The 13,194-nt window shown below is 40.9% G+C and overlaps 1 protein-coding gene across 12 annotated transcripts in view; it reads left to right on the forward strand.

The window, feature by feature from the left end:
• The window catches only part of tcf7 (transcription factor 7), a 112,284-nt gene extending 99,090 nt beyond the window's left edge, over nt 1–13,194 (forward strand). For 3 of the 12 annotated variants that reach the window (XM_044371470.1, XM_044371472.1, XM_044371466.1), the window contains 8 exons: nt 457–546; nt 2,373–2,492; nt 2,710–2,872; nt 3,416–3,523; nt 4,657–4,704; nt 7,327–7,375; nt 9,068–9,140; nt 12,688–13,194. In XM_044371470.1, the coding sequence (XP_044227405.1) occupies nt 457–546; nt 2,373–2,492; nt 2,710–2,872; nt 3,416–3,523; nt 4,657–4,704; nt 7,327–7,375; nt 9,068–9,140; nt 12,688–13,066 (1,030 nt within the window). In that variant the 3' untranslated portion in view covers nt 13,067–13,194. Of the gene's footprint in view, nt 1–456; nt 547–2,372; nt 2,493–2,709; nt 2,873–3,415; nt 3,524–4,656; nt 4,705–7,326; nt 7,376–9,067; nt 9,141–12,663 lie in introns of all 12 variants that reach the window. The other 9 variants (XM_044371473.1, XM_044371467.1, XM_044371474.1 and 6 more) reach the window with 9 other exon arrangements.

Here is a 13,194-nt window from a genome sequence, read left to right on the forward strand (position 1 = left end):
AAAAAAAATGTGTAACTGTTCAAATACTTAGTGTCTGAAGATAAACAAATTATATTAATTACTGTATAAATAATTAGGGATGGAGCAGCAATAACAGGACAAAAAAAATAACAAAGAAATTGGAAGAAAACTGATAATTACTTCTCATTCCAGCTATCAAAATCAGCACTGTAACAGGGAAGAAACCAATGATTGTTGTGAAACCAGATGTTTTCAAAATACAAATGAAGATGCTGAATGGTGGATTTGCAAGTTTGGACTTCACAAAATAGTCTCTCTGTATCACAATAGAGCAAATTTTAAAGATATTTTAGAAGGATTTTTAGAAATGTTGCTGATTAAGATTTGAATAGAATAAACTGACTTGAAGGACTGAACGTCCCCACGGGGATCAACAAACTTTTTCAACGTATTTGTAAAGCTTTTGGCGTCTCTCCCTGTGCTGTGCTGTGGCAGGCAGAGCCAGCCAGTCTATCCTGCCCTGTCCTCCTGTGGATTCAGGCAGCCCTACTCCTCCAACCTCCCCAGCGCCTCCTCCTACTCCAGGTACCGTAGCCGGCCGGCTGGACCGAGCCGAGAGAGAAAGAGAGAGAAAGAAAAAAAAAAAAAAACAAGCAACGCTCTGCATCAACAAATCCTGTTTATAGCACATTCAAAAAACGCCTGAGCCGGAGTTTTCCATTCACCGTCGGCTTCTGTGTCTGCTTTCATTGGGCAGCTGCTGTAAAAGTCCTACTGGAGGCAGTGTGCTGTAAACAGGACGAGTTCAGTGTTTCGCCAAAACAAGCTGAGTCAAGGCAAAAAACGTAGCCGAGCCAAGCTAGCCGCTGTTGCAGAATACAAAAGGCTGACACGCATACACACACACACACACACACACACACATACGCTGCCTTTTTTTTATTCCTTTTGTCCCTGATCGTATCCATGACACTCACCAATAAAACTAAATGGAAAAACATGAACACATGAGTGCGAGCCTCATGACCCCGCTGTGAGTTTCTTCATATTTTACAGCCAAGTATTTTGTTTTTTTGTGTTTTTTTGCTTAAGCTGTAACTCTAATTTAAGTCATGAGATGCTGAACCACTGTCACAGACCTCTGTACACACACACACACACACACACACGTTCACACACTCACACAGAATGTATGCTTGCAACAGACAGGTGCTTTCTTGCCACAGCGCTTTACCTGTTCGCCAGGTCGTCTGCTGGGTCTTAAACACAAGATCCCTGGTCACGTTGAGTTAACCGACCTTTCATATGGTTTGTTTTAGACCTGTATGAAGCTCAATAAGTGGGGGGGTTCCTTATTGATTGTTTAACAGTTTAGATAACTGAAAATAGATCCAAATTTTGAAAATAGTAAATTGCTGCACACCAAAACTCATCTCTCGATCCATTTTTTTTTGTGTGTGATCATTGATCACATGATCTTCTATATCAGTCCCAGTAGGAGATGCATCCTCTGTATTCACTATTTCAGAGCAGCAAGCACTCTCTTAATTTGCAAGTCTTTATTTATGCATGTTATATTTCTGTTGGTAGTTCCTGAATTTGCCAAATTCAGTTAACCCCACCCATGAGCTGACACTTAATGCAGGTTAAAACAAACGTTATGAATACTTTTGGGATAATCTTTTTTTTTTACCCAGATGTTCCCTCAGCTGCCAGAAGCTGACGCTTATTGCTGCTTCCTTGTCGGTCAGACTTTGTGTCGCCTAAACAAAATCTCTACTGTCTGTGAGGGTGCTGAAACAAACCTGTTTTTTAAAACTCATAAAACATTTTATCGTTCTTTTCTTTCTAAGAAAAAAATATCTGTCTTTTAGACTCATTAATAGATGTGTATCATATGGTGGATGGTGAAATTCTTGAGGATTGAGATGTTCATGAGTGCACTGACGAAACTGAAGAAAAGGTTTGAAATGTAAAGGAGCACTCATTCCACTCTCTGTAAGGCAACGGCGCCCTCCAGTGGTGACAGATGTTTACATCATGGTTGCATAAAAATAAAAATTCACACATTTCAAACTCAGTGCTTGACATGAACACCAGCCTCATATTTGTAGCTTTTTTTAAAAAGCTAAGAGCTTGTCCTTGTATTGGTTTATACAGGCAGGCGTCCTATTTTCAGTCAGTCAAACTGCTGTTGGACGTTTGACTTATCAGCCTGTTGTGGACATTTAACAGAAAATACAGATTTGTTCCTTGCTTTTCATGCTTTCAGGCTCATCGCTTGCTTTGACGCTCACTGTCCTCTCTGCTCCCAACTGAACGCATTTGTCTGAATTGACTAAAGCTGTTCTGTCACTCTCTATCTCTTGTTTTTCCTGCCCTCCTCCGCCCTTCTCTTTCCCCTCCACCAGGTTCCCTCACTCTCTGATGCTGGGCCCATCAGGCATGCATCCCACAGGGATCCCCCACCCAGCAATAGTGCCCCCTTCAGGCAAACAGGAGCACGAACAGTATGACAGGGGCATGTACGTGTAAGTATCGATCGCACCGACTCCACGCCACACTTGCTTGGTTTTTGGTGCATTTTCCTTCAATGTTTCTTTTCTCTATTCTTCAAACCAACTCTAATTCAAAGAAAAACAAAGAAACAATGAAAAAAAAGGCAGATTCTGATTCTTTCCATCTCCGCTCATCTCCCCCTTACCCCCTTCCTCTCTCTCCCCCTCTCTCTCTCTCTCTCCCCTTCAGGAAGCCGCAAGTGGAAGCCAAGCGGGAGAAGGAGCCCAAGAAGCCAGTCATCAAGAAACCCCTGAACGCCTTCATGCTCTACATGAAGGAGATGAGGGCGAAGGTCATCGCAGAGTGCACGTTAAAGGAGAGCGCCGCCATCAACCAGATTCTGGGACGGAGGGTGAGGGATGAACACACACACACACACACACACACACACACACATACACATAACGCAGACTAATCCTGTTTCCAGGTCATTCTGTAATTTCACACATGAGGAACATGAGAGGACTGTGGTAACGTGAACTCTGTTCTCCTCACACACTGGTGCTACTGAGATCACAACTACACACCGGCTGGTGGTACTGGGATCAGGAAGAATGATAAGAAAATTAAATAAATTGTACAATTTGAACAGTCCAGGTACAGATCATATCGCGATCAAAGCTCTCAGAACGTGAAGGTAAAAGAAAAGTTTCTTGCAGCGTTCATAATTTGAAATGTAGCTGATATTTTCATGCTCACATTCTCTCTTTTCTTTTTTATTCTCCATAATGTCTCCAACATTGTTAAAAAGCATATTTTTTTAGCTTGATGACTTAGTTTTTGAGATTAATTCACCATTTAAGACTGTACAATATACAGCATTGGCAAATACTAATTCTAACGTGTGATAGTTAAATCCAAACACGCTTTTGTGTTTGTGTGTGTGTGTCTCCAGTGGCACGCACTGACCCGAGAGGAACAGGCCAAGTACTACGAGTTGGCCCGGAAGGAGAGACAACTCCACATGCAGCTCTACCCGACCTGGTCTGCCCGGGACAACTACGTAAGCACTTCCTCTTCTTACTGTTTACTCCTCTTACTCCGCACTGACTGTTCTACTCATCATAATAAAAAATTAAAAAAAACATAAACAGGAAGATGTAGGAAGTTTTTACGTCATGAAATCTCTCTCACTTGTTATGATTTTTTTAAACCTGGACTGCAGTGGGAACCATTACCAGAATAAAGAAGTCATGTGGTTGCTTTGGTTAAAATACTAAAAATGTAATGTAATTATTATTATTTGATTATTATATCAATGTAAAGATGTCGTCCCATGTCAGGAGATGTTGTACTTTAATAACTTCATTTTCCATTAATAGTGATTTACAGCATTTCACAGTAAACACAGGTTTTCTTGTGTTGAGACAGTTTCCTAAAAAATGCTTCCAATAACAGAAAGTAAAGAGCAGATTGGAAAGAAATGATCCCTTAAAGCAGCAGAAAAAGACACAAACATTTGATAAACTATAGTTCAAATGGTATTTTAAAAATTCATTGATTCGGTCATTCTCTTTTTGATTTTAGTTTTGATTTTAAAATAGGAATAACAAAACAATGAGAGCTATTCTGATAAGTTATTATTTCATTACCTCACCGAATACTGAGTTTGACATTAAGCGGTCACTGGAAGCAGAAAGCTGCATTTTGAGAAAATGATAAAATGCTAAAAGCTGTGAAAAGTATAAAAACCTTTGCTGAAACAGCAACACCAGGAACCGGTACAACCACTCGACTTCTTTGCTCTCTGGTTTGATTCCCTGTAAATGAAACCAAAATGAAAAAAAAACAGCCCAGAATTCAATAAACCAGAACTGAGTAAACCGAGATCGATCATCTTTTGTTGTTCTCACCTCAGAGCTGAAGAAAATTACTTACTTTACTCACCGGCTACTGCCTCAACAAACCTGCATGATCATTGGCTCTCAGACCTGTCAGTCAAAAGTCATAAAACATTACAACACACTTTTTGTGGCATGAAATGATTAAATACGTTTCCCACAGTACAGGAGGAAATCACACCTGTGGGGTGCATGTGTTTGAGAGTATCTGCATCAGTCTAATGTGTTGGGGGATGTGCTGTATCTGGGCTGCTGTGTGCCTCTGACTTGTCAGTTTGCTGTTGAACTCTTGCAGGAGGCGGGCCTTAGCGGGGTCGCAGGGGAAAAGAGTAAAGCTGATTGGGTAGGGACACGTCTTATGGTGGATTTATGCCTCTGTGGTGGAAAAAATGAGTATGTGAAGAGCTGCATGAAAGGGGTTGTGGGTATTCCTGTGCAAAAGTTTTGCATGCACCTTCCAACAATCTTAATGACTCACACGCATCAGCCTCACAAAAAAACAAAACAAAACAAAAAAAAAAACCCAACACGTAAGTGGTGACAGCAGCTACAAAAGGAGATCTGATTGGTCAGTTATGGATAACGTTTCACCAAGGCTTGCACGTTGCCATGATTACGACGAGTAGTCAGCTAAACCGTAAAACACTGAATCACACAGAGGTATAAATCAACCCGTTTTGCTCAACTAACAGAGAGCAGGGCCGCATGGCTGGCCTGACTGCCTCGCTGCAATAGTTTATCATTACAATTCTTTCATTTGGATGGGGGGGGCAACCCTTTATTAGTATAGCTAGACAGCAATGACACATAGTATGTTTATTCATAATCAGGTGAATTAAAGGCCGTGGTTGTGACAGAGGCTGCTTTTCAGTCACATTAGATAGCTGGCAGAGTGGTGACCTTTTTTTTTTTTTATATGCTTTTCTCTGCTGTACTGTCTCATTTCTCTCTTATCTGACTGAGCTGAACTCTGCAGACAGGCAGGCATGGCACAAGAGTTATGGTCACACTTAAACTGGGCTTTGGTTTATAACATCTGAACGAGCGCTTCAGACATATCCTACGAAGCTTGCTTAAACACGCACGCTGATTCAGTTCGGTTCGTCATTCTTTATTCGGTGTTTAACTGATTTTTAAGGCCGTACCTGACAGAATAGAACAAGACGACGCCAGTTATTGAGCAGATATAAGTCCTAACCTTGCCATTAGAGGTTTATTTCTAATCTCAGTGTTCAAAAAACAAGCTCAAGAGGTCCTGTTATGTTATAAACCAGAGCTCTAATAGACTGTGATCATAGGTGTAAGAGCTACTGCTGTATGCATGGAGCTTTGAGCATTTTCTAAGCAGTTCAGAAAGGTTTAACACTGGATGCTGTTTGCTTTCAGTTCACATGGACATACGTCATGACTTTTAGTTCTACTACAGTATATTTATGTGTAAACATCATCCACAAATGGTGGCCTACTGACACAAATAGCGTTTGTTTTTACAGTATTTACCTATAGGGGCAATGGGCAGGTAACTTTATACTGCATATCACTATAAAGTCAGCTGTTTTCCAAGAATTATTTTGAAGACAGGGATGCATCACTCGTTATAATAGCTCAGCAACAGTCATCACAACTCCATGAGTGTAAAGAGGGAAAAAAAACAATAAAAATAATGATATTTCCGAAAAAGTCCTCTGAGGCGCAGAGCAACAGAGTCTGCTAAGCACATATTCACTGAAAAGACCAACTTGTGTAATGACGACATTCAGGCCGTGCTTAACATGTTGTCTGTTGTATTTCAAGAAACCCCCTCATTCCCCATCACACTTTACACTCTGCTCTCCTCCTGAGGTTATAAAAAAAAACAAAACAAAAAGCAAGGCAGTCACTGGACCCACTAGCAAAACAGGAAGCGAAGTCCCGCATATCGCCCCCGCAGCTGTGAAGGGTTTCTCCTCTAAGTCCTAATACAACCTACATATAGTATATATACGCATACACACAGAGACCCACACACACACACACACACACACACACACACACGTACACCCACAGAAATAAAGCTTCAGAAAGTTTGCAGTTGCAGTAGGACTTGTTGTAACCACATAGACAGTGCTGACAGCGAGCTGAGGAGGGCAGACATTGTAGCGTAGGCGGTAGATGTCTGTACCCACATCCTTCATCTCAGCCAAATATGAGGCCTCACTTCACCATCACCGGATCTGTATGAACAGCTCTGATGTTTACCTCAACAGTCACACAGTACAGTCAGCTCGAAGATATAGTGAAATATGAAAACAAGATTTTTAGATCTGAGGAGATTCAAAAACTTTTAAAAGCCTTTTTCTAAATAGATTTTTTTTTTTTTTTTTTTGGAGCGTCTCAGATCTCCTTTTTTTCATTGATTACTTTTGGCAGGTTTTGCATGAATTGTGTTTATAATATTAGTGATGCAAAGTGTTCTCCTTTTTTGTTTTTTCATATCTTTCTTGCTTTTTTTTCTTGCTTTTGTTAAGCATTGACGATGGTTGCCTGACCCGGTTGCTGGTTGCTGCTCTTAACTTTGCACTTTTGTATTTCAAATTGATTAACTTTTCATATGGTGCAGATTTGTGTTGATAAAAAGCATTACAGTTTGGGACCAGGTCTCAATATATATAGACAGGAGGGTTAGAAAACAAATATTTCAAACTCAGCAGGAAAGCAGAGAGGAAACCAGAAAGTCTTTTTACGGAGGGCAAATAAGATAAAATAATTCATAAGCACTCGTGCACAGTCCCATTATCTTTACAAATGATGGCTGATAACTAAGCTGAGTATGTTAAGGAACTGGATAAAAAAAAAACAACCTGCAGATCATTTACAGCCCTGATGGAGAATTAAAAGCAATTCAGTCATTTCAACAAGTGAGCCAGACTCATGTCTCGGGGGGGGGGTTTCTTTTTTTTTTTTTTTTTTTTTTTTTGTCATACAGGGCAAGAAGAAGAGGAGAAAAAGGGAGAAGCAGCAGGACTCCAACACAGGTAAACACCCACTGTCAAAACATCTCATCTGTTGACTCTGGTTAGATAGCTTTTACACCACGTTTCAGTATGAGAAAACAAATGGCCTGTGTCAGCTCTACAGTATTGGAGAGAATTCTGTTGAGCTTGAACTTGAATTTGCGTTGGCGCTTTGTAGCACACAACAACGTCTTGGTGTCTTTGAGGCAGGATGTGTCTCTAACGTCAAACCACCCACCCACTCAGGTTTCCACGTAACCTGAATTATAAACATTTGAATAACTGGTGTGCAAAACTGATGGCCTGATCTTAGCTGCTTCAAATTCAAAAATGTCAGTCGGACATCAACGCAGTGTTCCTTTTTCTGTCAACATATTACAGTGATCAAAAAATATTATCATTAAAGGATATGTTCACAATTTTTCATAATCTGTCTTAAAATAATAATCAGGTGACCAAATGAACATTGAAGCAGGTTTTTCATGCTGTAATCGTTCCTCCTGTTCATACTGGCCGTTAAAAGATCCATTGATAATGCACTTGCAATGCTAGCGATGGGGGACAAGATGCACAGAGCACAAATGCAGTTAAAAGTTTATCTAAAGATAATATGAAGCTTCAGCTGTCCAAATTAGTCAAATCAAGTACATATCTTCTCAAGTTACAGCCCCTTTTGTACAAATGTCCTTCTTTTTGATACAATCCTTCCACTGCAGCTCAGCAAAGAAACACTGCCCAGAGAAACAGAAAAAAAAAAGAATTTTGGAAGATATCCACTTTATTTGACTAATTTAGATGACTGCAGTCTCATATTAGCTTCATATTAGCTCAGTTTTTGAATACATTTTTGCACAAAACAACAAAAAAAATGATGGGAAAGACTCCACAGGTCTTGAGTAGAGTAGATTTACTATATGTGAAGGCTCATGCTGGAGTGACATCAGTTAGCATTAGCAGGTAGCATCAAAAATGAGAAAGTAACTTGTTGCTTTTCCAAAAGCTTAAATGATGCAAATGTTTTGCTCTGGTATTTCATGTAAGAGATCAGTACTAAAATATGGATGTTTGTAGTCAGCTGGTAGCAAAGCAGCTGATTAATGAGCCACAGATGTTAATCACTAATGTAATCCTTCATTTAAAAATGCAGCTGATGAAAAATCTATCAAACAAATCAGGAACATGCCAGAATTTTCAACTATATATTTTCCAAATCACTCCAGCCTCAAACAGAGATGCAGGAATATGTATTTCTGGATTTCGGGACCGCTGACCTCCAAAAGAAAAAGCCGTTTATAATGGTGTCTTTACCAGAAACTGAAGAGCTTTTAAAATCCTGTACTAACAGAGCGTCACAGCACGGCTGCTCTCTCTGTCTGTATCTCTCTGTACGTCTTAACAGCTTGTTTCCAGGATGTATGACTTGTTTAACAAAGTCGTGTCTGTGCTGAGTGGTTATTCTGGTGATTGTTGATGTTTTGCTGTGCTGTAACTGCTACTAACAGTTTGACTTGATTGCTTTCTCTGAACGGACAGCCCTGTTGGTGCTTTTTTTTTCCTGTCATGACAAGCTCTTGTTTCTCTTTCTTCCCCTTCCTTCTGTTCTTCTTTGTCCTCGCCCTCTCTAACCTGTTTCCTCTTCTTCTTCTTCTTCTGCTCCTCTCTATTGTTGCTTTTCCTCCTCCTTGTTTTGTGCATGCTGTGCATTGTGCTCAGACCCGGGCTCTCCTAAGAAATGCCGGGCTCGCTTCGGCCTCAACCAACAAACGGACTGGTGCGGTCCCTGCAGGTGTGTACCAAACATCCACCCCCAACCCCCCCCCCCCCACTCCATAGCACCCCGCACTGCTGCCGTCCAACAAACCCCTCACCTCTCCTCACATCTAACCATCTCACTGTCGTAGTTATTCAAACATTTCTCAGAGGCGGAGCTGCTCTTGAGGTAGCAATAATCTCATCAGTCTGGTCAAGTTCACTCAGCGCCATCATTTTAAGGTTCCTCTCACCTTTCCACCTTTCCACTGGTCTTCAACGTTACTTACTCACAGACGATTAACTCAACCAATGAGATTACGTCTCCTTTAAGAGGAGCTCCGCCTCCAAAGAATGATTGAGAATCCAGTCTGAGCTCTGCATGCCCTCCTGTCACTAACTCGCCGCTCTGCACAGAGAAGCTTTATTGCCATTAATATGCAATTATAAATTACAAAATTTGAATGTGAAACAATGGGAACCGCAAATATGTGATCGAGGAAGTGTTTACTTAGTGGAATATAGCAGTTAATGTGATAGTCCACCTAGTATCAAACATTCACCATCTATAGACGTTGAAGGCGGCTTTAGTCATCTTAAAGTAATTTCAGTTTGAATTCATTCAATTAGACATTTTCACAGGTGAAACAAATAAATAAAAACTACTCATGCAGAGTAATCTGCTTCTGTGCTGATTTTTAAATCAGTAGCATCAGGCTTAACACTATGAAGGGATTATTGTTCCAGGGTCAAAGGTCACGCCCAAACAACCATTCCTTGAACTTAAGACGAAGCACCACATGTGACCAAAAGTTCATTTTCTCCTGTGATGTTTCGTCTGAAAGGTCACAGGTGGTTCGGGCTTTACACTGCTGTTATAATGCATTACATCATACAGGCCCTGTAAAGTTAATGTGGTTGAAAGGGAATACCACTTGATAAATGTCAGAGTGGTTAGCTGGTGATTGCGGATTGATATCAAAAAGAAAAACATCCAAATGTTTCTCTGTTTCCTCACTCTTTCTTTTTTTACCTTATTTATTACAGATTTTAAATCAATACTGCTGAAAAATGAAGCCTTTTTATTTTGTTTCCTGGCATCTCCGAACACTTTCTGGCAGATTTATGAATTTTCATGAGTTTAAGCCATAAACTAAAAGTCAGAAATTCCTACAAGGGGGGAAGAAAAGAGCCTTTCAAGTTACAGGGCTCGAGTTCTGCGGGGGCAAAGAACCACCCAACGTGAAGCCATTACAACTTGTCGGGTATTATCGCTTACATAATAACTGGAAATTAAAACTAATTCGCAACCACTGTGCTGGAAAGGTTCAACTTATCTTGACTTAACAAAATATTTAAACTCTCGGTTGCCAAATTGAAAAGTGATGCATCATTAGATATTGCTAGCAGCCGTGTTTCTCTCTTTGCTATCCTGTAATTATGAACTAAAGCTGGGAATTTCCCAGTTTCCCCACTTTAAGCACAGGGTTAGTCTGAGCCAGCTGGAATAATAATAAGTTACAAGCTATAAAACTTCAACAGGAAACTTGGTTTACAAAGTTTAGTATTAATTTAGTGATCAACAGCTGCGACACTGATCCGAGTGTTTTTCATGATCTTTTTTACAACATCGAGACAACCAAATCTCTGTTCCTGTTCTCTGTAATAAGCAGAAAATGGTAACAGTACGATATGAATCATGAGAAGCAGGCCTGTCACCACGTCAGACTGCCCTGTTTCAGTCACGGCGGGAATTACAGTACACAACAGTCGTCAGTGTCGCTGCAGGAGTCTGGAATCTGTGTGGTTCTGCAGAAAAAGCTTCTACCACCACAGCACTGTAGCAACCCCGTCGTCTTCCCCACCATCACGTCATGGAAATGGAGTCCGTGTGTATATGTGTGTGTGTGTGTGTGTGTGTGTGTGTGTGTGCGTGCTTATGTGTGTTTCGGTTTGAGACAACAAAGGGGGTTGAATGTGGTTAGAGCAAATCCTTATCACCACAGCTCAACACACACACTCTCCCTGCAGCTTTGCATTTTGACGCCGTTCTCATGCCCATCTGCTTTCAACTTTCTCCATTCATGCGATGTGGTAACAGGCGCCTTTTGATGGTGAACTCTGACATTTAGAAATCACTTTCTATTGCACTCTTCCTCCCTTTCCCTCTCTAAATATGGCCTAGCGCCTTTCCTTGCGGTTAAACCTGGTGACTCATATCATATTCTGGTAATGATCATGGGATCCTGTTAACTGCTTTGATGCTGCACTCAGCGGTACACAAGTCTGCTTTTAAGTACAACACCTAACAAAGCACAGTCACTGCTGCTTATTAAACAGATGCAATATGTTTGGTCCAGATCAGGAGAATAAAGCACATGGAGCAGATGAAAAACTGAAACACCTGACTGTATGATGCAATTTCTATAAATATAATGTTAAAGGATGCTGTCAACTCCATTAGGCGTTCGTTATTTAAACCTAACACTTGTAGTACTACATAAAAAATAACTGTAATATAGTATATTAATTATAAAGTTTAGTGGTATTCCCTGCTCTCAAATGTCAAATCATTAAACCTATACAGTGATATTTCCATTTACCAACATAAATTTAAGTTCTTTCTTATTCAAGAAATAGTTTGACATTTCAGTAAATTATTATTCACTGTCTTGCCGAGAGTTAGATGAGAAGATCAATACCACTCATGTTTCTGTGTAAACCGTAGAGTTCATGCCAGGAGGCCATTAGCTTAGCTTAGCTTAGCTTAGTTTAGCTTAGCTTAGCTTAGCATAAAGTCTGGATACGGAGGGAAACTGGTAGTCTGACTCTGTCTAGTTCAAAAATACACCTTCTAACTAACACCTCTGAAGCTCACTAATTTCCACATTATATCTCATTTGTGTTTAATGGGAACACACAAGTTGTGTAGTGTAACTATTTATTTAGGGACAGTTTATCCATCTCCACATGTTACCCGGCAACCTCACGGTAACGAGACTCCAGAAAGTCACTGCACTTGTCACATTTACTTTGTGTACATATCAAACTAATGAGATATGTGTGGACCAGTGAGCTTCCAACATGTTCGTGGTGGAATTTTTTAATTTGTATATAGCTAGGTTAGCTGTTTCCCCCTGATTGCAGTCTTTATGCTAAGCTAAGCTAATCTCCTCCTGGCTCCAGCTCCATGCTTAGCAATACTAATCAATCTTCTCATCTAACTCTCTGGAAGAAAGCGAATAACTGTATTTCCAAAAATTACTACTCATATTCCTTTAAAGCAAAGCTCTAAAATGTTACTTCAGATTGACACCAATGGAAGAACGTTGTTACTCATATTTTTAAAATATAGTAACTTAGAAGTGCACTTATTTAGCACAATAGCAATTAAATTTTTGTAATTTAATTCCTCATATTCAGATATATGTAGACTGACACTAATACTTCTCTGTTGTTCATTATGACCGTGTCTCCCTGTTCATTGCTGATGACCTCAGTGTGAATGATGCATCCCTACTGAAGCTTGCTGACGTTTACCATCCACACTTTATTCACAGATAACTCTCTCTGACTGTCCTTAGGAGGAAAAAGAAGTGCATTCGCTACCTTCAAGGAGGAGGCTGCCCCAGCCCAACTTCTTCAGATTTAAGTGCTATAGACTCTCCCCCCTCCCCTTCCCCCGCCCGCCACCGTCTGTACCAGCAGCAGCGCCCCCTCTCCCCGGTCTGCTCCCCAGCGCCCACCTCCCCATCAACACGCCTCCCTTTGTCTCCGCCAACGCACACACGCTTACCCCTGGAGCAGTCTGCCAGCAAGCGCAGCGACCTCCATCAGACCGCAAGCAAACACACCCACACACACCTGGAACTGTCCGGCAAGCAGACACACAGCTCGACGACGGCGCTGTCGGCCGCCAAGGCTGCAGGACTTTCTCTCAAAGTGCTAACAGAGACTCAGTGATCGCGCCGGCCCACTCAACATCCCCGACCCCGTTCACCTCCAGCTTCCTGCAGAGCCATGAAGATCATCTTCCTCACATGCCTTCATTCTCACATTCATCTATAACCTGTGGTCCTTTTGTCTGATTT

This window comes from Thunnus albacares, chromosome 13 (genome assembly GCF_914725855.1).
Source record: "Thunnus albacares chromosome 13, fThuAlb1.1, whole genome shotgun sequence".
Taxonomy (NCBI): Eukaryota; Metazoa; Chordata; class Actinopteri; order Scombriformes; family Scombridae; genus Thunnus; species Thunnus albacares.